A 27,813-nucleotide genomic window follows, 5' to 3' on the forward strand; every position below is an offset into this window, starting at 1 on the left:
AGGTCTGCCAGGCTTGGGAATCGAACCCGGGACTCGCTGTCAGGCTGCATCAGAGCCTATAAGTGGTACGCGTCATCTTGGCCATCGGCACCCATTTCAGCATTGTTGTGTAGGAAAAGAAAGTGCACAGAGCTCCGTGTTAGCAGTGTTTCTTAACACATTGAATGCCTAAAACGACTTAACTCGTGTTTAGCTTTTCATCACTTGAGTGCCAAGATCTGCTAAAAACGAGTTAACTCGTTTTAAAACTTTTTTTTTTTTTTTTTTTCGAAGATCTTTACTCTCATCCACTTCCTTGTTAACTTAAAACTTTAAAATTTTGTATCTCGGCTCCTGAGTACTTTTTTTTTTTCATTGAAAAATCTCTGGCATGAATAACAATAGGCAGTGAAAATAATTCAGGCAGTCAATGTGTGTGTGTGTGTGTGTGTGTGTGTGTGTGTGTGTGTGTGTGTGTGTGTGTGTGTGTGTGTGTGTGTGTGTGTGTGTGTGTGTGTGTGTGTGTGTGTGTGTGTGTGTGTGTGTGTGTGTGTGTGTGTGTGTGTGTGTGTGTGTGTGTGTGTGTGTGTGTGTGTGTGTGTGTGTGTGTGTGGAGAGGGGCAAGAGACTGAAAGAAAGTGTCAGGTAGCTCACAAGTGAACGAAAGAATGCGAGCCTGTAATTACATTCACAAGTGAATTTTGTAACCAGTGTGATTTGACATGGTTGCATGAGGGTTACACCGATTTTTGCAGAATCTTGGGACGCTAGGGTTAATGTGGTTGATAACTGATTAACTACATTAATTATACAGATAATAATAATGGTTAATTACATTACTTATTCATGTCATGCATTAATGTAACGCCTCTAGGATAATAAATACTAAAAGTATAGAATGGACATTTCCATTCATAACACTGTGCATGCACAAGTGGAAGTAAATAATCCATGACGTGCTTCATTAATACAGAATGGTTCAGGTCCCTGTATCCATAGCAATTAGCATCATAAGGTCCTCCAGCAAAGCAGGTGGTTGTATATGGGTTGAATCAATTCCACATAACCTTCTTAATCTTTTCTTGAATACACTGAAGACACATGACATTGTGCCTCAAGCTTGTTTAGAGATGTGGAACATAATGTGGAACATCAGGTTCTCGATCCCCAGCTCTTTCTGGCTTTGTGTCGAAATGTCCACGTCTTGAGAACGACACTGCACCTCTTCACTCCTCCTGATAAGGATGGTCTCTTGCATGATTGCTTCTACTGTGTTTTTGCGTGTGAATGGGTTAATCTAATGCACATTGTAAAGCACTTTGGACTAAGGCGCTGTAGACCATTTATTTACGTATACAGTATATAGGGTATGAGTACTTAGCACTTGCCGATACAGTGTAGTAGGAGGAGTGTTATTCTTTATTGGTGTGTCTACAGAGACCCTGCACAGTGGTTAATTGATCTAAACAACAAACACATTTTGAGCATGTTATAGGCGAAAAGTTTCAAAACAATAAAGAAAATAGTGATCCGGGCTATCAGAGTGAAAATAGTGGATTTGCAAGCTTGCAGATATGCTATACACTATAGCATGATGTTGTGCGACAAAGTATAAAATACTATCGATTTGTTGATTTGCTTTTTTTTTTAAACGTGCTTTTCGATTTTTTCGAAAATAATAGCTTGTCTCTGTTAAGTGGAAATCTCATATGTCCAAAACATATGTTTTTCAGGATTCAAATAAAAAATAAATAGCAAAAGTAACAGATCCACAAGCTCGAAACGCGTCGCGATCTGCTACTTTTGATGCCTTTGTGTGACGCTGTAGTACGATCAAGTTAATTTACGAAAAAACAAAAAGTTAAAATATGGAGATAAAGGATTCTGCCCGACAGCGACAAATTGATAGCTGCAGCTCTGAAATCAGCTCCATTCATCCTCTGGGCTCACCCCCCGATCCCCTTTTCGTACCCAATTTCCAGCCCCACAGTCTTTATCAGCACTCTCTCTCTTTCCATCATGATGTTCTGTGTTCAGCAATCAGACTCGGTACAGGGTGTGTGAGCTGTAAAACGTGCGGATGCTGCAGCTCTGGTGATTGAGTCAGCGTGCCATTACGGACCTCTGATTAGCCCAGAGCCACTCTGGATGGAGGGATGCATGCATGCATGCATATAGGGGCTGTTAGGGCTGTCGCCATTACAGATTTAAGTTAACGATTAATTGTCACTCAAATAATTGCGATTAACGATTTAATTGTGTGTTTGGCCATTGAACGTTGGAACATTATGAAGCCTTTTAGGCTTCGTAATAAGAAATTGCACAGGGCAGATATGACAAATAATTGAAATATGCATAGAAATTATTGACATATTTAATAATTTTATGCATGTAAAAATAGCAGAAATAGCTGATCTACAAGCTTCCACGTTGGAAGCTTTTTTAATTTGAAAATGTGTGACAATTTCAACATGGAAAAGATTATGACGATTATGCAAAGATAATTGTGATTAACTCAAATAATTGCGATTAGACGATTATGTCATAATTGTGACAGGCCTAGGGGCTGTCACGATTTTATGAAATTTTACATGACGATTAATTGTCGCACAAATAATTGCGATTAACCCATTTAGGCCCGGTAACCCCTATACGTAACTATACCGTTCAACCCGGGAACCCCTTTAGGGGTAGTTGTTGTGTACAGTATATAGCAACATCATTGTTTTGTAATTTTTGAATAAATATTTGAAGTTTTTCCAGAAAACTTAGGTCAGGATTTAGTCGTTTTTTTTTAAAGAATCGACCTCAGGTCTAAATGGGTTAACGATTTAATTGTGTTTCTGTTGCTGAACATCGGAACATTATGAATATAAATGACATTTCTGTTTGGCTTTTAGGCTTCCTGAACTAACGTCTTAAAATACTTGAAATGGTGGAAATAACCGATCGCATCGCAATGCGTTTTGAGCTTGTAGATCTGCTGTTTTTGAAAATGATCAAATAATTGCGATTAGGTGATGATGTAGTAATTGTGACATGCCTATGCATGCATGGATGGATTGATGCATGGATGGGTGGATAGATGCATGATGGATGGATGGATGCATACATGGAGAAAGCGAGCAAGAGAGGGAGGCTGCAGGCAGGTGCAGAGTAGAATGGAGGAAGGATCTGCCTGCGAGGCCTTGACTCCATGTGTGTCTGCAGCATGTCTCTCTGGAGCTTCATTTATTCCAGTCTGTCGCACGACGCTTTGACACATTTTAGAGCTAACAACGTTGGCTTGAAAATATTTGTTTTTGTTTGTTTTCTTTGGGGGGGGAACAACGTTGTGTGAGTATAAATGAGGCTTTTGTCTTGCTGCTGAAGGCCAGACACCAGCCTTGTGCTCAGAGACTATGCAACTATCCAATTATCATCTTAGCCATAATTCTATCCGTAACTTTTTTCCATTAATCAAATAACCAAGATTATACATTTTTATAATAACGAATCGGCACAAAAAAATCAAATTGATTATTTTTTAATTAATTTTTTACAATTGAGTAAATCGATTAGTCTGATTAGCTTCGGCTATTGTTCACTATTTTGGAAAATGTATTATGTTATTAACATTGACACATTTTTGATAATAGATTACATTTATTAGTTCAGTTAATCGTTCTGATGAAACTTGTTTATGTGTCTGAGGGGGGGGGGGGGCATGTTTTTACAGAGCAAGAGAGGGGGAGTGATTGAGATGACAGAGAGATGGAGAGAGAGAGACAGGCAGAGAAAGAGAAAAGAACCATCAAGAGCCAAAGGGGGAACCAAAGAGGGGGGAGAAAGAGAAAAATAGCTGATGTACAAGCTCGCAGCTGTGAGCTTGTAGATCTGCTGTTTTTGAATAGCCAACGTATAAAGGGATACAGTGGTTAAAATGATTGTGATACTGTAATAACTACTTTTGCTGGGGACCTCCTGGAACCTCCCCCAAGGTCCCCTGGGGGTCCCCAGGACCCATCTTTGAGAACCACTGGCGTAGACGTACCGTAGCACTTTAAACAAATCCTGTCCCCTTCCAGAACCTTGGAGCCTTTAGTCTTGTCAGCCCAGGAAACATGAACAACGTTGAATAATGCATCACATTCACGTAAAAACCTCGACTAGTAAATGTTTGGAAAACAATTTAAGCCAAAAAGTTTGTGTCAAATCTTGAGCTCCCTCTCTCAGGTATCGGGGGGGGGGGGGGGGGGGGTCATTTTAAGATGTCAGGCGAGCGTTTTATCCTTTTTGCCGCCGTACATGTCTGATGTTGAAATGGAATTAGAGCGCTGCTCTGAGTTTCCTCCATGGCCTGAATTTTAAATAAGCCGTCTTAAACGGAAAGCAAATTGACCTGGGCATCGGAGACAGGAGGGCTGATAATAAATGCAGTTCTATATGCCCTGCCTGTAACGCTGTGGCCAGTGGATTTATGATGGCCGTGGTATGGAGAATTAGGAAACGTTCCTACTTCCACTGTAAAAAGGTAAAATTACGGCCTTTCAGTTCCTCTAAATGCCAACAAATTGCCAGATTAACCACTCAAGTCTTATTTGTTACTTTGTTGTACGCCGGATTCGGGTAGCAAAAAAAGGCCAATCTACAATGTTTTTCTTTCTGCAATTTTCACATTATCGTCTCTGTCGGGGGGGAAACCTCATATGTTCAAAACTGTTACTTTTCAGGATTCAAATTCAAAAGCATCAGAAGTTGCAGATCGACAAGCTCAAAACGCGTCACTTCGCGCCACGCTTCGAGCCACGCTTCGAGCCACGTTTCGAGCTTGTAGATCCGCTACTTTTGGTGCTTTTGTGTGACGCTGTAGTATGATCAAGTAGGGGCATGGTTTACCAAACAACTCAAAAAACATGGAGATTGGAGGTTTCTGCCCGACAACAGCGATATATAATGACGTGCCTAAAATAGGGACGCCAGGTAAATACAGATGTCTTCCTCTCCTTACACCCGCTGGCGAGGCGCTAGCTTTTAACAGGCTGAATGGCGAACATGGCTTTATGTTCTTTTCCCTCTAACGGTTCTGTGATTGACCCGTTCAATCTCGGGACACTTCCCACGCTGGGAAGCCTCGTATCAAAGCGGCGCCACGAGCCGAGCGGGGGGGGCTTCCATTATTTGTTTTTTTCCGGCCAGCTGGGCCAGGCTGGCGGGGAGGAGATGGGAGTCTGGTAATAATAATGTGAAGTATTAGTCACACTGGGATATAGGTCAGAATGCCTGTATGGAATCACACAGCCTGGGGCTGGGTGGTAAGGGATGCAGCTCAGGTGGCTGAATGCAACAGTGGGTCAATAATGGAGTGATGCAGGGGGAAAAAAGGGAGAGGGGTAAAGCGATAGGGAGAAGACGAAAGCAGACACAGAGGAGGTGGAAGGAAGGAACTGATAGATGGATAGATTAAAGTTCTCTGATTGATTTCAGTCATTTGGGTTCCACAGAAGCCAGCATAATGTCTTCTATGGAAGCTTGTTGCGTCTCGAATCTCTCGATGCATTGAGAGCCTGTAGATAGGACATTTTGGGTTTCTAATTTAAGATTAGAGCATTTGAAGTGGTAAAACTAGCAATATGTTCAGAAGCATCTTCCATACAATCTTACAATCGGATATTTAAAGCCTCAACCTGTGATTTCTTCACCTGGTTGGCAGTATGTAGAACAGCAGGATTTTACTTTTTTTTTTACTTACTAAAACATAATCATTTTACATATTGTGTTATCTTTTTTAGGAATCAGCGCTGGTGTGGGGGGGGGGCTTTATTCACACTGTTTCACAAATCACACATTATAACTCTTGGTCATACAAACATTTTCAGGTTGTGAGATTTTATTTTTGCTCTTAATCCATGACTGAGGTGGAAGGGTGTGAAGATAGATGGAAGAGGAAAGAGATGAAGAGATGAAGAGATGAAGAGATGGTGAGGATGAAGGAATAGATAGGGTTTGAGAGGAGGGGAGAGAAGATAAGAAAGAGGCAGAGATCATCTGTGACAAGACTGATTTCACTGGGAGGGACAGTCAGCTGAGAGAGAGAGAGAGAGAGAGAAAGAGAGATGGGGAGGGAGAGAGAGAAGGATGATATTAGAGGCCATAGAGGAGCTGTGAAATTCCATGACAGATCTGTCAACCCCAGCATCCGTTTTAGCCAAGTGGGTCACGGGAAAACACACGTATCGTTGCTGTCGGGCAGATCTCCATATTTATACTTTTTTGTGTTTTTTCGAACCCCCCCCCCCCTCAAACCCCACATTGAAAACCGGTGCACTGTTCTGCCAAATGATGAACTGCACTCACCAATGCAACACAACACCTCGCATGAGCTTGTAGATCGGCTATTTTCGCTGTCTTTACATGCCACCGTTTTACAAACAAAAATATTATTCGTTGACATATAAAAAAATATAATCCTTAACAGTCCTTAATTCCGGTGGTTCTCAAAGTGGGGTTCGGGGACCCCCAGGGGTCCTTGAGGGGGGTCCCCAGCTAAGTGATTGGTAACTCTGAGAGTGTGCAAATGAAACCAAATGGACCATTTGGTTTCCATTTGGTTCCATTATGATGTGGCCATGCACAGTAAACTGGGGGTTGGAGAATCTCTTTAGTTTATTCGATTAATCAAATAGATAGTAGAATGTCATGGATAGATGCAGCGCCCCCCTACAGTGAAACCCAAGGCATTGGCGTTGTGTGGCAGCTTGGCCCTCCAGACGCCGCGGCAGCTGCCCTCGCTCTCCCCGCTGACGGTGGAGCGAGCAAGCCAACGACTGCCTGGTGTACATCAGCACTCCATAGCAGGAGAGGATCGCTCCCTGGAGAGCTCTCCGCCTGAGAGCCGTTTGACAAGCAGAGGCCAAACACACACACACACACACACACACACACACACACACACACACACACACACACACACACACACACACACACACACACACACACACACACACACGCGCACACACGACTCACACACACTCATGGCTGGCCTAACATGACATGACGCTGGCTGTAGAAGTGGCAGAAACGGGGAAAATGGAAAACGACAGAATCTGAAGAGGGAAAAAGTATGATGGGTGAAAGAGATAGAGATTGGGGGAGGAGTGTGTGTGTGGTTTCCGAGTTGCAGAGGAGAGAGAGAGAGAGAGAGACAAGAAAAAGAAAGGAAGGTGAAGAAATCAGTGAGAACGAATTATTTCATACTGTATCTCCAGTGTCTGAGCTGACAGATGTAATTAAACGTGAGGCAGTCAGAGCAATATCTGAGATATAATAACACACACACACACACAGACACAGACACACACACACACACACACACACACACACACACACACACACACACACACACACACACACACACACACACACACACACACACGTGATTCAGGCACACCTGCATGACAGGCAGCGTTTGCTCTGATATATCTCTTAATCTTTCCTTTCCTTCCTTTTTCCCTCTCTCTGTCTCTTTCTCTCTCTCTATCTCACTCACACTCTCTCTTACTCTTTTCTTTTCTTTGTCTCGTCTTCTCTTGCACTTTGTTTCTCAGGGTCTCTCCCTCCTCTCTCGTTTGTCTGTGTGCCTGCCTGCCAGCCTTGGTCTGTCTGTCTGTCATCTCCCATGTCCTCCAGCTCTCATTTACAGCTGGCGACGGTGTTGCAAACTGGCTCCCAGGCCGTGTTCACTCCGCTCATCGTATCCTCCCAGTGATTTCATTAATATCTCCGTCCTCGACTCTGCTCTCTGTGTAAACACTGGACAGGGGTTGGTGTGTGTGTTTGAGTCTGTGAAGGATAAATGTACAACAACACAGTTGGGTACAAGAAAATAAAAGAAGTAACTGAATAGAAAGAAAATCCATACGGAATGAATGCAGAGACGGAGAGAGAGGCCCTGAAAGGGATTCGAACCGGGGACTTGGGGGATTATTTACAGTCAGACAGTGCGGCGCCGAGGCACCCTGCAGCAGGCATTTTTATTTGGCTGGTGAAATGACGCCAGTGGCTGGTGAGTGTCTGCCAACGTGGCTATTGGATGCAGTCCTGGTTTCTCTCCCCATGGTTCAAATGGACTGGTAAAAGCCAGCGATGTGTGCATGCATGGCTGGCTGTAATGTGGGCTATTGGTGAAGTGCCTCTTGTTGTTAACCAATTTCAACCTGGCGTCCCTGTTTTGGGGCATGTAATTGTTGGCGAAACGTAAAAAAAAAATGCCGATCTACAAGCTCACAAAGCGTTGCAAATGAGATGCGTTGTGAGCGTGTAGATGTGCTTTTTCCGCTGGCTATTCGTCATACAACAAACTATATGGGGCTTAAGTGGTTACTTAACGTTGAGGGTAGCCCTGGAGACCCAAATGGGATTCAATACGGTTTGACTTTAAAGTAAGCTTTTATATGGAAATTGGGCCAACTGCACACTTCAAAACAACATGGATGATATGTATACACTGCTGTATTATGTTTGGTGGAGCAAAGACCCAAACGGTAAGAGTTGAAAGTGTTTAAAACCCGTTTGGCACTCCAGGGCTACTTCAAGGGTATAGAGCCCAGGCCAGGCTAACAGGAGAGGACCTGCATGCTCTCTCTGGGGTGGTGTTGTTGCTATGGCCACGCTAGTGCAAGCATAGGAGGCCACAATAACAACAAAAAAGCATTAAAATCACCTGGGGATCCATATGGAATGAGAATGGTGTGGCTGCATTGTGGATCTTTAGATGTGGCTAGCCTGAAATGTCAATCGTCTATGGCATATCGTATCATAGGTATGACTCCATATTTGGGTAAGGTTTCAGCCTGATCAGAGTCCTGTTGACTTCCATTATAAAATTAGAAATTACATATTTTAATAAAACATTAAAAAAAAAGCCACACACACAGTTGTTCACAGGTCTACCCTAACCGGAAATACCTGGCAATGCCCAAAGACGCGTACGGGTCCTGGTTTGTGTTTTAATATGGTCAGTCGGTTTCCGGGCCGGGTTCAGGTTCTATTACCTGTTGATCATTGTGGGTAATACCCGAGTGGATACATATGTACGATACAACCCGTACTTAGCGCTGATCAGGAGAGAGAAGCATGTGGTGCTGACCTAATCATCAGCCAATCATTACTGCAGCACAAAAGAAGGGGGAAAACATTGAGCTGTCAGGTGATAATACCCAACAGTCGGGGTCCGTTCTGTAATATCTCGGAGCAATATCTCGGAACAAATTTCACCTGTCCAATTGGGGTTCAGGTCTGTCTTTTAAAAAATATGTCTGGTCCACTCGGATCACCGAACTAAATTGCACGGGTCCATTAGGGTTCGGGTCTGTCAATTTGGAACCATGAAGAGCTCCAACACACACACACACACACACACACACACAGACGGATAGATAGACAGACAGACAGACCGTCTTATTGATGGATAAAGCCACGCCGAAAAAAAAGAAAGAAGTCGGGGACAAAGAGAGAACGGGAGTTATTCAAAAAGAGGGTGTGGTGTGTGTGTGTGTGTGTGTGTATTATGACTATATTATGGAATTGAAATCCAGTCCTGCCACTTCCATCAAAAAATCCATCTTCTGTTACTGCATATTGTTTATTTGTAGGTGTTTTGTGTGTATTTACTTCATGAAATGGAAACCTTCGGTATACACAGTCATGTCTCTGTCACTGTTACTAGCACCACCGCTCCTCCCCTACCCTCCCTCTCTCTCTGGCTCACGTATCGGCCCCGCCTGCTCCTTTCCGTCTACTCCAGCAGCAACGTTGGCAGGTATCCAGCCATCATCGTCTGGAGGCTTCCCCTCTATCCTAAAAACCCAGTTGTCTGCAGAAACTTTGAAGTATCACTTTAATTCTGGCATTGACCGGACAAGAGTTAGCAGAGCAGGGAGAGTAGAGGGGAACGGCACGCTGAATCCGAAAACGGCCGATCTACAAGCTCACAACGCGTCGCAAATGCGCCACGTTGTGAGCTTGTAGATCTTCTGTTTTCGGCGAGCGGTGCAGGCACACAATGGACTATAAAATTGAGCATAATGATACATGTTTCACCGAGAGTTTGTTCTCTCACATTTGGCATCCTCGGTGTCTGCGACAGCAAAAAACGGGAAGAGCTGTTACCCTGTAGTGTGCAGTTAAAAATCACTTTTTGAAAGTGTGCAAGAGAGAATAAATTCGACTCTCTCTCTGCGAATGCTGCTGCTGTCACTTAAAAAGTTTATGATTGGTTAACGGTGTCACAAGCCACTTGGGTTGTCATTAGCAACAGTGTCACGAGCCCGGAGGAGATTCTGCACCGTCTGCGATCATCACAGCCCCTTGCTGCTCTGCGTTCGCCATAAAGTGCTGCTGGCCTCCTCGGGTGAGGTAATGAGGTCGCTGCGAACACTGCCACTGCCGTGCCACGCTGTGAATTAACCGGACGCTTCATCAGCGATTGACAGACCTTCAACCAGAGATTGGGTGAAATTCCGTGGAGTAATGATGTTGGGACAGATTGATGTGACTAGGGTTGGGTTCCTTTAGGATTTTATCGATTCCGGTTACTTATATGTAACGATTCCCACTTAACGGTCCGATTCCTTAACGGTTCCCTTCAACGATTCTTATATCATTTTATTTCTTGAAATCTATATCATTTTGGCCTTCATTATAGTTTTTGATAAACACAAATTCAATCATAGGTACCTTCTGGGTTACTTGTGGGGGTTCCAAATGGACCCTTACAGGTCTGTAACTCGCCGAGTTATGGTGGTCCTTGAAATAAAAAAAGTTGACGGTGTGATAAACCCGGTTCCGGAAACGGTTCCAAATGTGATGGAACCGATTCTGGTTCCTTAATGTTGGAACGGATCCCAACCCTATACATGACGTACATGTAAAGGAGCAAAATTCTTTCTTCTTTCTTTTGACACTTAAGCCCTTTTTTATAATACATCATATCGTTCCTATCGGGCAGAAACCTACCTCTTAACTACATATTCTAACTTTTTGTGTTTTTTTCCTAAATGAACGCCCTACTTGGTCCTTCTACTGCGTCACACGAGTGTATCAAAAGTAGCAGATCTACTACTTTTGCTACTTTTGAATTTGAATCCTGAAAAGTGACAGTTTTGGACATGCGTATGAGGTTTCCACCCGACAGACGATATACTATGATGGTGTTGCACAGCGGAAATAGTCAAATCTGCAAGTTCACGTGTCGCGATGTGACTATTCGTAAGATCTTTGATTGAATATTCTCGCCTATAATGAGGGAACACCGGGATTGAAAGTGGTTAAATGATTAAAACGCTTTTCTTTACACACATTTTCTGTAGCGGAAAATAAAAGGGGAAATAAATAGTCCTCTTTTCTCGATCCACTTCCTTCTTCCAATCGACGCCCCGGAGAGTGAGGGGTCCCTGATCAAAGACTAATGACGGTCATGGTGAATCGCAGAGAGAGAGAGACCCAGTCTGTCGTCTTTCCTTCCCTTCTCTGTGTAAAGTGACTCAATGTGGCCAGAAAATTGTGTGTATGTGTGTTTGTATTAACTATACTTATGAGGACCAAATGTCCCCACAAGTATAGTAGAATTTGAGAAATGGATGTTGTGAGGACCAAGAGAAATGGTTGTTTTCTGGTTAAATATGATTTTTAGAGATTTAGGTTTACAATTAGAACAATGTTCAGGTTGGGGGTTAAGATTAGGCATTTATGGGTTGGGGGGTTAGTTTTCCCTATTTTATACTTTGTTGCAATGTCATGCACCCAAAAAAATCCGATCTACAAGCTCACAACGCGTCAACACGTTGTGAGCTTGTAGATCTGCAATTTTTCGACTATAGTTTGGCTATTTTCAGCCATTTTCAATGCCATCCTAAAATGTTGACGATTAATTCAAACGTGTGTGTGTGTGTGTGTCTGTGTGTGTGTGTGGTCAGGCAGAAGCAGAGAGCCAGGGGCTGAATAAGGTGATTATATGGAGACCAGAGTTTCACAGGGGGGTCTAAAGCACAGAGCCTCCACACACTCAAAACTATTCGCCTGCAGCACTGTGCCATTTTCAGCGTCGGAATGTCTCACTCTTTAGTTTTTTAAGCACTTTTAACCCTTAGTATACGATCAGAGATCTCCTCCTACTAGTATCAGTCTGGTGACATCTAAATAACAGCGAATGGGGCTAAAACCGGGTGAAAGAATTCAGAAACGTAATAAAATAACCGCAGGGTCTTCAACAGAGTTACCAAAAGGGGTCCGCCATATCTTTGTGTGATAGGAACTTTCTGTTTTTTTTTGTTTTTGGTAAGTAACCACTTAGCGTCCCTATTCTGGTGGAAACATTTGCCAAAAATGGCAGATAAGCTTGTAGATCTGCCGAAGAGGTTGGTGTAGAGGGAAAAAAGTACAGAGGCAAAGGTCAAGTTTACCAAGTATTGAGGGTTTAAATGTCTGAAAACACATTAACATTAATCCAACATATTAACACATTGATTGCCTAGAAGGAAATCCATCACTTGATTGCCAAGATCGAGTTAACTCGTTAAAAAAAAAAAGAAATTGACCCAAGGAGATATGATTTTTCGAAGATCTAGACTCCTATCCACTTCCTTGTTAACTTAAAACTTAAAAAATTTGTATCTCGGTTCCTGAGTACTTTTTTTTTTTCAATGAAAAATCTCTGGCATAAAACTGCAAAAAATCTGAAATAATTAGGGCAGGGTAAGTGTTAATAGGAAGCATAATGTGTAAACAAAACATATGAATTTACACAACACTGATGATAGTGCTGTCAAACAAGTCTATGAAGCTATCCATGAAATATATGAAAAAAGTGAAATCCGCAACGCAATTTTATACAATATGTAGTGGGGGTCCCTGCTTCATCTCTCTCTCAGCTAAGGGGTCCTTGGCCTGAAAAACGTTGAAGACCCCTGCTTTAGGGGATGGTATCATGATTGGCTTTCAAAGCACTGGGCGTAGCTTTGTTAGCGCTGGTGTCCAAGCCCATTTAAAGGAATTTAGATTTCCCCAGACATATCATTAGGCTGAGATCTTTGATCGTCTGGCTATGTGAGACTCCTTGAACACGCGCTATAGCGTCCTTATTCTGGGGGCGAACATTCAGCGGAAATAGCAGATCTACAAGCTCACAATGCGTTGCGTTGCCGAGCTTGTAGGTCGGCTAATTCCCCCGAAAACATTTTGGTTTTGAGGGAAAAAGTAGCAGACCTAGTAGAGTGAAGTGTATCGTAGTTGTCGGGCAGAAACCTCTTATCTCCATATTTGGAATTTTTGTGTTTTTCCGTAAAACTCAATAACTGCCAACGACGTCTTTTGACGCCTGTTTTGTGTTTTTACAGTAGATGGTGCTCTTCGCTAAAATATGAGTGACCATTTCATTCTCAGTCACACACAGATCCAGGAGATCACAAGATCTCCTCCACCATTCACTTCCTGGTTAGCTTATTTAGGGAACCGGCTGTATTTTGCCTCCTGTGTTTTCCTTTGCAATTTTGTCGAGACATGCTATATTCAGCGACCAATAATGGACGGTCGAAATGAAATACTTGTTTTCTTTCGCGGAAGCACAGAGAAACCCTCCGTGTTTAACAACAATCGGGGGATCGATCATACTGGAGATAAATATTCTGTGTAGTTGAGAAGGAAAACGAAAACTCGCTGGCAGTCTGGGCTTTATTTATTTATTTACTCTGGCAGTGAATCAGTTAACGCCCTACTTGATCATACTACAGCATCACACAAAAGCATCAAAAGTAGCAGATCTACAAGCTCGAAATGTTTTGAGCTTGTATATCTGCTACTTCTCTTATTCTAGCTTACGTGACCTCTGACACATACAGTAACAACTGAAACACTCCTGTGTGCCGGTGCTGAGTCTGTGCTGTATTCAGACGGTGTGTCTGGTCACTAAGCGACCGATTGTCCTTTTCGCCACACAGATCATCATGCGATTAACCAATTAAGCCGTGACCCATGCGCCGCGGGACCTCCGTGCATCCGTCCGCTTGTTGCCATGACTACGTCTCGCCTTTCCCCTCCCCATCTCTCCCTGCGATCGTTTCCATGGCGTCTGAGCCGTCAGGCAAGTCTGGAGACGGGCGGGCGAGCGACCGTCCCCCCGATGCCTCTCTCGCCACCGGTGACAAGCGAGCGGGATGGCTCTAATGGAACCAGGAAGTGATTACAGGAAGCCACACACGACCGCAAGTCACTAACCGGAGAGGCGGAGCTCTTCAGATCACTTTGCTTTCGGTCTGATGAGAGGGGTGTAGAGAGAGGATGGGAGGAGGGATGGGGTAGAGTGGAGAAGGAGAGCGAGAGGAGAGGCGTTTCGCGGTAGCGGGCGCCGCTCACGTCTTTGTCAAGATAATTGAGTCGGGCAGCTGTTGACATGCTCTTAATTGCATGTTTGACATTCTATGAGGGGCTGGAAGAGGGGATTGCAGGCGATGCTAGAGCGAGCCTGGGTAATGGAGGGAGGACGTGAGAAAATGTTCAGAGGGCTGTGTGTGTGTGTGTGGGGAGGGTGGGGGGGAGGGGGAGAGCGAGACAGATGGAGATAGAAAGGGCATGGCCGGCGAACGAAAATTTACGGTGGAATCTGCCATCATCACCAAAGGGCCCGTGTGTAAATTACAGCAAGCGCGTTTTGTGTAATTTGTGTGACGCTATTTGTGTTTCTGTGACATTGCCCGACACACACACACATACACGAGCGCGCACAGCGACGGCTGCGGCAGCATCAGCAGCCATTAGGACTGATGATGTGAGCTGAGTTGCATTCCGTCTCATTTCACGCTGCCTCGCCTCGCCTCCTCTGCACACAAACACTCGTGCAGGCATTAGCCCCGGCATCCAACATCAGCACCCTTTAAATATCACATAAATATCACATTTAAATGCATGTTGCTGAGGGCACAAACACACACGCACGCACACACGCACACACACGCACATGCACACACAATGTTTGGCATGCAAAGCATGCAGGTCTGTTACTTGGCACTTATACTCAGACACACATGCACATAGAAAACAAGTATATAGTTGCTGTTGGGCAGAAACCTCTTATCTCCGCATTTTAACTTTTTGTGTTTTTTCGTAAATGAATGCCCTTCTTGATCATACTAACTACAGCATGACACAAAGTTTTCACACACCGCAGATCTACAATCTTGCTGCGACGTGTTGTGAGCTTGTAGATCGGCTATTTTCCGGTGTTTGACATCGCCACACAACAAAGTATTTGATTGGGAAAAATCTCACCCCTCAACCCCTAAACCTAACCTCTAAATGTGTAATCCTAACACCTAACCTAATTGTAAACTTTAACTCCAAAATATATATTTTTTAACCATAAGACAACCATTTCTCCATTTCTCTCTCATTCATATTCTTTCTCTCTCTCTCTCTCTGCAACACCTTGCCGCTATGTTGTCCTTTCCTCGCCCCCCCCCTCCCCTCTCCTGAAAATGGATTACTATTAATGAATTACAATATATTAATCTTGTCTTTCTGTCTCTATAATGGAGCTGGGTAATGTTGTTTGTTTGCCGTAGGGTCAGGTTGTACCATCATCATCATCTTCTTGTCACCTAGGCAATCTGCCTGGATGACAGCATTATTGTCCTGATTTATGTTCCATCGTGCGTTGGCGTCGCATGCCCTGAAATAACCTGATGATGCGACTTGTCGTGAGCTTGTAGATTGTCTGTTTTCGGGCGTGCGACACCCTACGTGAAGTATTTTGACTTGTGCCTCTATGCCTCCTTCGCTTTTATTTCGCACTCTCTCCACCCCTCATCTTCACTCTGGCGAGGGCCCACACACACACACACACACACACACACACACACACACACACACACACACACACACACACACACACACACACACATATCGTGTCTGTCGAGTGGAAAGTTGGAAACCTCATGTCCAAAACTGTTACTTTTCAGGATTCAAATTCATAAACATCAAAAGTAGCAGACCGACAAGCTCGAAACGCGTCGCTTCGCGCCGCGTTTCGAGCTTGTAGATCTGCTATTTTTTATGCTTTTGTGTGACGCAGTTGTACGATCAAGTAGGGCGTTAATTTACGAAAAATCACAAAATGTTAGAACATTTGAGATAAGAGGTTTCTGCCTGACAGCAACGATATGCATACATACCCTACACACATGATCAATACGCATATGGTCAATAGTGTTCAAGATAGGATAAGCTTTCCATAAGTATGCAGGCACACACACACCCACACACAAGTCAGCATTGCCACTATGCTGACTTCCACATACCATGAATGTACAGAGACACACACTGCATGCATACCCTGCTCACTACAGCACACACACACACACACACACACACACACACACACACACACACACACACACACACACACACACACACACACACACACACACACACACACACACACACACACACACACACACACACACACACACACGTTCTATACCCACTTTTCACACAGATTATGCAAACACACACAAAGAGAGTTGTGTTGTGATCTGTATGGAGAACAGCAGCTGAGTCCACACACACACACCACCACACCACAGGACCTCTGCTCCCTCCCACAATGCATGCTGACACACACACACACACACACACACACACACACACACACACACACACACACACACACACACACACACACACACACACTAGGGATGCAACGGTTCTTGGTTGAATATCGAGCTGTATGGTTCGCCATCCATGGTTCGATATTGATGCTGTCGGGCAGAAACCTCTTATCTCCATATTCTAACTTTTCGTGTTTTTTCGTAAATTAACGCCCTACTTGATCATTTTGAATTTGAGTCCTGAAAATTAACAGTTTTGGACATATGAGGTTTCCACCGGACAGAGACTATGCTCTTGAGAACTGTGTCATTTTTGGTTTAGTGATTACATGTGGAGTTACTACTTAGCACACTGGCGGATTGGCACTGTTTGTCTCACTGGAGAAAAACACTCCAACAGTGTTGCTTGGCAAAAATAACCGTTCTACAACATCGCAATGTTAACTAATCTCAACTCACTGTGGAAATAATTAAACTTATTTCCAACACAACAAATCAAACAAAGTATAGTCGATGAGAGCAGTTGGGACAACACTTTAAACGTAAGTGATTTTAGCCTAACATTTAAAAATCCTCCCTCGCACAAAGCTGAAGTGGACAGTATGGCCACTTAACCACTTAAACCCCATATGGGTAACCGGAGTCCCTCAGGGCTTAATACTAGTGTATTTTCTGTTATTGTGGGAAAAGCTTTCGCTGAAAATAGATGACCGACAAGATTGACGATCTGTTATTTTCAGCGAAAGCTGTCCCCACAATACGGATGCTGGGGTTTAAGTGGTTAAATAAATGGATGCACATGGATGGACACATGCACACGGGTGCACCCACACATACAGATACCGCAAGGACTTTTTGCTGATATCCTTTTAGACCAAGTGTTTTACTGTTGTTGTGGAATTCAATGACCAAATGGTACTAGGAAATAAAGGGGTCAGAGTCAGTAAGGTGGGGGGTTGGTGCTTTAATACATTAGCGGACAGGGGAGATGTACATTTGAGTACGCACAGGCCTGTGGCACAAACGTTCTGCCGTCATGTTACAAGGACAAGCTGTACCATAAACAATAGCTATCAGGCCTAGGAGAGACGTCTTGGCTCTACGTCATGTAAAATAATTGTATAGAAAAAATGTATCATAGGTTACAAAGATGAATAATATAAGATGAACAACATAATGTACTAACGATAAGGTTACATATAACCAATCATAATAACATAACATGATTTCGTCCACACTGTAATCGTGCTGTTTTTCATTTCTGTCTTATAAAATATTCAATCGATCAATACATAACATGTAATGAATTGACAAAGATATGAACACTACATTTGTAATTGCACATTTTTGTAATTTACTTGTATACCTGAGGAATTGGCACCTCCCCCAACATGGTTACAGTTAAGCATACGTATAGGGCTTTTCATAACTCACAATGGTACGCGCACACACACACACACACACACACACACACACACACACACACACACACACACACACACACACACACACACACACACACACACACACACACACACACACACACACACACACACAAACCCATACAGTACCCCAAGCGCTCTGCATTGTGTCATTGTATGGTCACACACAATGTCTGCAGTAATGCACTGGCTCAGCTGATACGCAGGACCTCGATTACATAACCTTGGGCAACGACGAATAACAGGGTGATGGTTTGTTTATCACATACTCCAGTTAAAAATGTAGACTGTTGTCCACATCCAACCCAAATAGGTCTGGACGTATAGGCTCATCAACTTAAAAAACTGTCCACTCCTCACACTGAATCATGTTCCCCTAAATGTTTTGACCGCCGCCATCTTTGTCAGGCAAACTTAACCTTGCTGGTCACTATATTGCAATTATAAACTTTATGGGTGCTTAATTAAGTGTAGTTAAGTTTCTGCCCGACAGCAGTTCATAAATATCCTAATTTATTAACAAAAAATATGATCAAAACAAATATATTGGTAGTACTGCTGGGATTTCCCCGACAGTGTGTGGAGGGAGTTGGCTGACAACATGACGGCTGCTGCTGGCAGGCTTCACGCTTGTTCTGTGGGTGTCGCCTGCCCTGGGTGTTCTGTGAGCCGTGAAAGGTCACTTTTTTGTCTCCTTCGCTCTGTGTTCTTGTTCCCTTGAATCCGGATAAACTCCACTGTCTGCTCAGCCATGAATTCTACCACAGTATCCCAGACAACAGCGTCTGGTGGCCCCATTTTCATCCATGTCTCTCTGACATGTTGAGTTCTTTCTGTAACGTCTTAACGGTGACAGTTCAGCAAACACTGGTACTTTGGCTTGCGTTAAAGCCCTTTGAAGCTGTCACTTCTAGCCCAAGGGCTGATACGGCATATCACCTTCTCAGTCCTTTAATCATACTCTTCCCCCAGGTCAAATAAAGGCTGTGTATGTGTTAAGTACTTGCCATAATTGTATTTATTTCAACAATTGTTCTTACAATGACAGCACTTCTGCTGTACATTGTGCTACCTATCTTGAACATTAAACTCCCCTCCACCCCAGCCCCACCGAACTGTGTTTTGGTGTTCCATTATTAGCCTCCTATGCATCCAGAGGGACCGAGGTGTTTCAACTCCTTGTGAGGCTCTCTCCACACATCGGCGTGTGAAGTCCTCATCAATGAGGCTTCATCGAGGCGCTGCCTAGTGTTTTTTTTTTTGTGTGCACCTGTCCTACTTCCTGTAGCTGATGTAACCGTAATGTAACGAGGACGGCCGTTATAAGCCTGAATTATACTTAGTCGCACACCAAAAATGGCCAAATCCACAAGCTCACAGTGCATCGTGCCGGGATGCGTTGTGGAGCTTGCGGATCGGCTATTTGAGGTGTGCGACAAGGGCACGCAACTAGGTGTAACTTGGGCTTAATGAGGACGGTAGGATTTTTTTTTTCTGGTGAAAGTTACAGGAGTTCTTACTGTATGGTGTGTGTGATATGAAATGTAAGCTTACCATAATCACAGTAATCATAGTAATCATTATCATGTCTTCAATCATATTCAAGGGGTTTAGGGGACAAACTAAACTCCAGTCATTTTCAGTTCAGCACAGCAGAGGGGGAGGGTTGTGCGTCCAGCTTACACTCGTTGATGCTCGTTAATGTTACTTGCATCAAGGCAATTATGTTGTGTTTCTGCATCATATAGAACTACACCTAATCTAAGATACCATCAAAGAAGTTCTACAAGTGACCCTCTCTGGTATTGACTATATCGTTTTTAGTTTGAGCTGTTGGAAATAACTAGGCTACACTTGGTTGTTAAAGTCCAGATGACAACAATATGACTGTTAAAATAGGTAAAACTGGCTGTGTGTTGTAGGAGTATTTCCAGGGAGTTTGAATCTCATTGAGGGCATCAGTCAGGACATGTTTATGTTGCACACTAATCACAGTGGACACAATGTTAGAAGGCGTGCTGGAAATCCTTGCGCGTGCCCCGTAGCCTCAAGCGTGCTTATTCTTAAGGTCAGGACACAATGTGCTCGGGTTTAGAATAAAGCACTGGAAGGCTCACAGTTATTAACATTTTTTGCAGGTCGCTTGTCTCTGTACTGTGTATGAAGACGTTTTCCGTTTCTACACCGTAATAATGTGGCTTCTGAATTGGTAGTGTACAAAATTTGTGACAAAATCATTTGTAAGCATGTTGTATTTTCCATGTACCTCCTGTGTAATTTAGTTAGCTTAGCCTTAACAAATTAAACTTGTACCTTGTAAATAATGATCCTGTACAAGATAATTGTCCAGTACCGTGTACTTCCCCGAGATGTGACGCATCTTGCTTGTAGATCAGTTCTAAGTGGCGGTATAAAATAGGCATTTATCCTCCTATAACAGTATAACAAACACGGCACACGGTTTTCTCTTACAGCAAAATGTATTGAAGAAAACAACATTTTGTCAACTTACCTTTGTCGGGTATCTGATGAAGGTTTTCAGTCATATGATGAGGGTCAGTTGACAGAGCCTCTTCTAATAGACCAATTATTTGTTTACAAACATCGAGATTGCACGCATGCACAGGTGCCGGTTTCATGTAATCAATTCCCAACAGAGCCCCAAACCTGTTGTTTTGTGGAGCGCTGGTTTAATTTCATTTCAACGTGTGTGTTGGCTGGTGAGGCGCTCCCTAGTGAGACATCTATAGACCCCTTAACAGACGACGTCATACTGGCTGCGTGCAGCCAGTATGCGCGCAACGAAACCCATTATATCAGGTCTCGTTAGGACGCGTCTCACTAGCCAACACACACAAGAGGGGGTTGGGGTGTGCTGAAACCAGTGCACCCCGAAACAGGTTGGGAATTGATTGCGTGAAACAATCACCTGTGCGTCCAGGCTCAATGTTAGTAAACAAATAATTGGTCTATACTTCATCGTGCAACGTGCTGAGAATAGCTGACATGTTGTGAGCTTGGAGGTCTGCTGTTCTCGGCCCTTGAAACATTTTCAGATGGGGGTCTGTGGCCAAATACAATTTGGGGTCCTTGGTGTGAAAATATTTGTGAACCACTGGTCTGCATGTTGGCTGTTCACACCTACGCACCTGTAGTTGTGCAACTTTCTTTACTTTAAACCTCCTATAACAAACAAACTTCCTCTCTTCTTTCCCGTAACCATTTCCTGTCCTCCCTTTGCAGAGAGGAGGAGGAGAGCCTGCGGGATAAGATCCGTGCGGACCACGAGCGCGCGCTGCAGGAGGCCAAAGAGAAGCTGAGGAAGTCCCGCGAGGAGCTGCAGGCCGAGATCCAGACGGAGAAAAGCAAGGTGGTGGAGGACCTGAAGAAGAAGGACTCTGCCCCCAAACCTCTGCCACCCGTGCCCATGCCCAAAGTGGTGGGCGTCAGCGACGGCGAGCCCCCGGAACCCGACGTCAAGGAGAAACGGGACAAGATCAGAGAGGTACGAACGAACCGTGGGGCCAATGGGTTGTGTGTTACGTGTGTCTTGAGTGTGTTTATTACTTCTTTAAAAGGATGATTTAAAAGATATTTCTGGGCTTTTCTGCCTTTATTTGGATAGTAGAGTGGAGAGGGACAGGAAACGGGTAGAGAGAGAGAGACGGGGAGTGACACGCAGCAAAGGTTGTCGGGGTCCGGGAATCGAACCTGTGACTCGCTGTCAGGCTGCATTAGAGGCGCATATATGTGGTATGCGCCTTAACTGCTAGACCATCAGCTGTGTTTGTTACTTTGTAAACAAATGGCGGGACGGTTTGAGTTGATGTGTTTATTTGCAGGTGTTTCCTATTTAAAAACACGAAGCCAGATCAAGTCTCAGCTGTAACACACAAGCTGTTGACCTTCCATTCTGCTGATGTTGATGTAAATAGAACATCTGGGCTGTGAGATGGTCCTCATCAGGGCTGGGCAATATGTACACAACCAAAATAATGTTTTATCTGCATTATTCCATTACTATCTGCGAAATGAATAGATCTACAAGCTCACATCGCATTTGGTTGTGAGACTATTTTTGCACGAAACAAATTCATAATCTTAGCAAAAAGTATAAAATATGGCTTAAGTTATTACAAAACATACATTAACCACCTCAGCCATCTATACATTTTGGCCATTTGAAAATAGCAGATCTACAAGCTCACAATGCGTCGCGATGCGACGCATTGTGAGCTTGTAGCTCTGCTATATTCAAAAGATATTTATACATTTTATACATTTGAAAACGTATGGGACATTTGGCATAATACATTTTCATACCAATACTTTTGTACTTTTACTAGAGTACATTTTTTATTCCGCACTTGTTACTTGTAATATGAGAGTATTTCTACGTTGCAGTATTGCTACTTTTACTTAAGTACAAAATGTGAATACTTTTCCACCACTGGTCTGGAACTACAACCCCTGAAAGCTGATTCCGGAAGCCGTCATCTGTTTGTCATTTCTGTTCATGAAAATATATTTTAAAATGTCGTTCAAATGCATTTTAGAATTTCCAAGCAGCAAAGCTGTGCATACTTCGACTAATTAGATTAACTTTAGGACAAAATTACGCGACTGCTAAGACGAAGCGGAAGCGAGAAGGAGGCGGGACATCCGTTTTACTTCCGGATCGTTTTCAGCGCTTCCGTTAGAGACTGTATGACGGAAGAAATTTCGTTGCTTTTGGGCAGAAACCTCCTCTATCTCCATATTCTAACTTTTTGTGTTTTTTTTCAAGCTTGTAGATCTGCTACTTTGATGCTTTTATGTGACGCTGTAGTATGCTCATGTAGGGCGTTACTTTACGAAAAAACACAAAAAGTTAGATAAGAGGTTTCTATCAATATACTGCCTAGTCGTCCTCCTCTCTTCTTTCAGGGTTGAGGACGGAGCAGGCTGGGTGGGCTTGGGAACGGGATTGTTGCAGGATTTTGGGCTCCGAGCAAGGTAGTAAATTACCTGGTAAAATGTGTGGGGAGACCGGTGTGACCCATTCTACATCTGAAAGCAATTATATTTCCTGCTAGAAGTCAGCGTATTGCCTGATTTATACTTGGATGCTCTACAACAGCAGTTCTCAAAGTGGGGTCCTGGAGTGGGGGGGGTTCCCCAGCTAAAGTAGTTAATGTTGCATCACAATCATTTTAACCACTTTGATATTTAGGCTATTGAAAAATAGCAGATCTGCAAGCTTGTACATCCGATTTTTTTTTTTAAGTTTTGAAATGGGTCCTTGACTTGAAAAAGTTTGAGAACCACTGCTCTACGAGCTCACAATGTGGCAACGGACACGCGACACGTTGTGAGCTTGTAGATCGTCTATTTTCGGCGCGCAATTACATGTAAAAAAATCACCCTTAGAAAAAAGGAAAGAGTGCAGATGGTGCTATCTGACACCACTCTGTCTGCACACTCTCCACACTCCACAATTATTGTCCGGCATAATGGCGTCTCCCTTTAAATGCTCCTTGGATTCTGAACGATCCGCTCGCGGCGCAGCGCAAGGGAGCCGGTCCGCTCACTCCACTCCGGGGTCCCCGGAGCCTTTTGTGTCTAAATGCCGCTTTTGTTCCCTTCATAATTACTATGCAGAGAGAATGCCATACACTCCCCAAAACGAGGGTTGTGAACAAACCAGGCAGCTGTGTGAGTCTGCAGCAACGCCCTCAGCCAGCAGCACGGCTTCCCGGACCTTGGCCTCCTGATGGTGTCGTGATCGCCACAGGACATTGTAATGGTGCTGCCTTACAGTCTTATATTGCAGTAGTTCCCAAACTTTTCCAACACTTCTGAAAAAAGTGTTGTGCCAGGGACCCCCAGAAGAGAAGATTTATGTAAAAAAACTAAAGCTAAATTATTCAAAAGTTTCCAAACATTTTCGATTAGTTTTAAGAAAAAAATCTAAAATAGCAGATCGTGACGAGCCGTGAGCTTGTAGATCTGCTATTTTTGAATAGCCAACGTGTGGTGGTTCAAATGACCGTGATGACTGTTTTAACTACTTTTCCCTGGAACCCCCTCAAGGACCCCCGGGGGGTCCCCAGACCTCACTTTGCGAACCAGTGGATAATGGCGGTCGTTGGGTTTGCGTTGGCATAATGTCACATCCAGTGAGACCCAAGAATGTAAGTCTGTGTGAGGGCCAGACAGCACTCTGTCTCTCTGCATTGGTGGCTTGCAGGATTGTGACCATCCGTCTAATGGAGTGGCTACGGCTACCAAACGGTGTACCGAGGCACGCTGGTGTGTGCTGTGAGACAGTTCAGACAGCATGGTTCCGGGAAGGCCCAGGCCCAGGATCTGCAACCTAATAACTTAACCCATTCAATCCGTGGGTTCGTATCTCTGTCATTTTAGATTTCTTTGGCTATTCAAAAATGTTTGAAAAATCGTGAAGATTTGTGCAAATCTTTGAATATATATTTTTTTTAAAGCGTTTTTTTTTTTTTTTAGTCTTAATTTTTCTGAAAAAAACTATTGTTGCTATATCAGTAGTCTGGGAGGCATTGCGTCGGAGCTTGGACAGCAGGGGCGCGGCCACTGCGTTGTGATTCAAATCAACAGCCAATGAAGAAAAGGGGGCGGGATCCACATGCAGTGGGTGTTGCATGTAAATAGGAGCGACGGGAAGCAATTTCCCCTTGAGAAATTTCGGCCGCCATTGTTGTGTACTGCTGTTTGCCTCTCGTCAGACTTTTTAGACGAGTTGCACAGCTCTCAGACCGGTAAGAGGCGTGTCCGCTCAGATTCTGAGCGTAAGTTACATCCCGCCCACAAATACCAGGGCTCTGGCCCAGAAGTTCCTCGCCAGAGCTGGTGAAAACTTCTGGGAACTCAGATTACTATATCAGTGGTGCTCCAACTTTTTCATGTCAAGGACCACCTAAAATGATGTGTGTTTGGCCACCGATCCCCATCAAAATAAGTTGTTCCAGGGACCCCCCAGAGCAAGCAAAGATTTGAGTTGAGTGCCGCGCCATGAGCTTGTAGATCTGCTATTTTTGAATAGCCAAAGTATAAAATAATGGTTGAAGTGGTTACACAGATGCGTTCCCGGTTTAAATGGGTTAATTAAGTTTGTTCTGTTTTTGTAAAGCGACTTTGATTACAGAGGAACGCGCTAAATACATGGGATGTATTAACGTTGTCAAGAACCATTGTATGGCTGCTTGCAGCGATCTGGAGAACCGCTCATCTGATCTGATCGACTCCACACTTGACACTGCTCTCCCTTGGGTCCCCAGCAGTACATCTGCCAAGTGCGGAGCTGATCAGATGAACTGTTGTCGATATGCAAAGGATAGACAGATGGAGACAGAGATTCCTGGAATTTATAGATGGATAGATAGATCGATAATGTTTTGGTGGTTTGTGTATGATGTGGAGATGGTGTGTTAGTAATAGGATTACAGTGTGTCTAGTAGACACAGACGTTCAGATTCTTTTCCATTACATTTCTCCAGAGATAGAATTCACCATTTAGAAAATAAATATATGTTTCTTTATTGAGGTTCTGGTAGTTTTAACATTGTTGTAGCATACAATTTGTGTAGAACCACCCTTTTTTAAACACAAAGAAAATAGCAGGCACCACAATACACAGACATTACATTAGACAACAGAAAAAAAATAAAAAGATATATATATAGGCAGACACAAGTACACCACCGGTTTGACATGATTGCATATTACAGGTTACCAGAGACTTTCCCCCTGAATTTACCTAATTGTAATGTCCTCTCTATACATATTTCTCAGACTGAATAGAACCAAAAAGAAACTTTCGTCTCCTCCACAAAGCACCATTTAGCTCTGAGCGCTGTGCTGCTATTCCGCTAATTACCGGACTGGACATTAGCAGCCAATTAGCCTTTTGTCTGGAGATGGAAGGGGGGCTTAGGGCAGGGAGGGTGAAAACAAAATGGAATTTGACTTCCAGTACCACTCTCCAGTCATGCTGTGAGATATTGTTAGCTTCGAGCTGCTGCAATAACTGTATCAGTACAGCTAATGGCTTGTAGATATAGTGGAGGAATGTTAAGTACCCCCTTTCTCTCTTATGAGCAACAGTGTAGGTGTTGGGCTCATTGGTTAAGGTTGGAATTCACATTATCCAGCCCCTTGAAAGCTGTTTTATTGAATTTAATAGAAATACATCATTTTTTGTTTGCTCTGCACAGCCCACATCAAAGCTCTGATTAATGTGTTTCTCTCTTGTTTATTTTCTTAAATGAATTGAAATAATTGGGTAAATGCTTTGGAACATAAGTGCTGCTGGGGCTGCAATCACATTTTTATCGTGATGACGATTATGGCTTCCCACAATTAAATGAACATGTGTTATTATTGACATTTATTGATGTGTTAATTAGCAGCACAATGTAAAAGTGAAAGCAGTGCTCTGTTAATTTAATTTAGTGTTAAGTTTTGGTATTCATTCTGAGATGCACAGAAATTACAGTAGGTGAATAAGGAGGACCAATTTGACATGTTGTGAGCTTGTAGATCGGCTTTTTTCAGTTTCTTTTTAACTTTTCACCTATAATGACATGCCCAAAATAGTGATAGATTATTAATAGATAAATTAGATATGATTAATGTTGCACTCCTGATGCACAATTTTGTTGCTGTCGGGCAGAAACTCCATATTCTAACTTTTTGTGTTTTTTTTCGTAAATTAACGCCCTGCTGAAAAGTAACAGTTTTGGACATATGAGGTTTCCAACCGACATCAACGATTAAAAGAAAAAAAGAATGTGTGCCTCCTGGCCTCAGCCCAGCTCTTCCACATTTTCTATTTGACAGACTGGCCTCTTGACTTGTCTCACAAATCAATCAACTTGAGACTCTTGAGTGAATGCAAACCATTAGATTTGCGGTTGGCATCGCTGCATGCGTTCTATTGTCTACACCATGTCTAATTCTCATATTCTACCTCACAAGATCATTAAAAAAATATATATATATGAATTTAAAATATAAATGATAAATTATGAATTATAAATTATAAATGTATCATATAAATATTAGATTTACTATTAGAAATGGTTAAATGTTGGGGTTATTGTTACGATTAGGCATTCAGAGCTTAGGTTTAGGAGTTAGGTTTAGTGTTTTCCCTGTTAAATACTTTGTTGTGTGTAGATCTGCTATTTTCCGGCTATTGTTGGGCTAATTTCAGCCATTTTCAATGCTGTCCTAAAATGTTTATGTCCTCACAAGTATAGTAATACAAACGTGTGTGTGTACTTCCCTGATAGTGCGAGCATACAGTACAGTCAGATAAATTGATCAGTCCAACAGGGCTTTTTAAGTGCAACCTAAATGGTGCTTTTAGACAGATGTATGGGCTCTTAAAGAGACACCACTGCTTTTCCCCGGGAGAGGTGGGATATATGTGGAAACGGCAATACTGTACCGTCCCCCTGCATCCATCTCACCTATCTCCTTGCTTTCTACTCTCTTTGTCTGTGCCGGTCTCTTTCCATTACCTAAAGCGACTTTCAGTAGGGTACTTAGAAAGGCGCTATATAAATCTCAATCAATCAATCAATCAAGCTTTATTTATATAACACAATTCAGACAACAAGTGCAGTTCAATGTGCTTCACAGGAACTGTGAAGCACATTGTCTTTAAGGAGACTTAATAATAATAATAATAATAATAATAATAAAAAATAAGCAGAGATGCATATAAATACATAAAA

General features: G+C 43.1%; 1 protein-coding gene across 4 annotated transcripts in view; it reads left to right on the forward strand.

Annotated features, from left to right (window-relative positions):
- Positions 1–27,813, forward strand: part of man1a2 (mannosidase, alpha, class 1A, member 2) — a 188,926-nt gene that overhangs the window by 22,448 nt on the left and 138,665 nt on the right. For all 4 annotated transcript variants that reach the window (XM_084084766.1, XM_084084763.1, XM_084084765.1 and 1 more), the window contains exon 4: positions 21,302–21,563. In XM_084084766.1, coding sequence (XP_083940892.1) covers positions 21,302–21,563 — 262 coding nt within the window. The remainder of the gene's footprint in view (positions 1–21,301; positions 21,564–27,813) is intronic.

The sequence above is a fragment of the Gymnoscopelus microlampas genome, assembly GCF_963454915.1.
Source record: "Gymnoscopelus microlampas genome assembly, chromosome: 17".
Classification (NCBI taxonomy): Eukaryota; Metazoa; Chordata; class Actinopteri; order Myctophiformes; family Myctophidae; genus Gymnoscopelus; species Gymnoscopelus microlampas.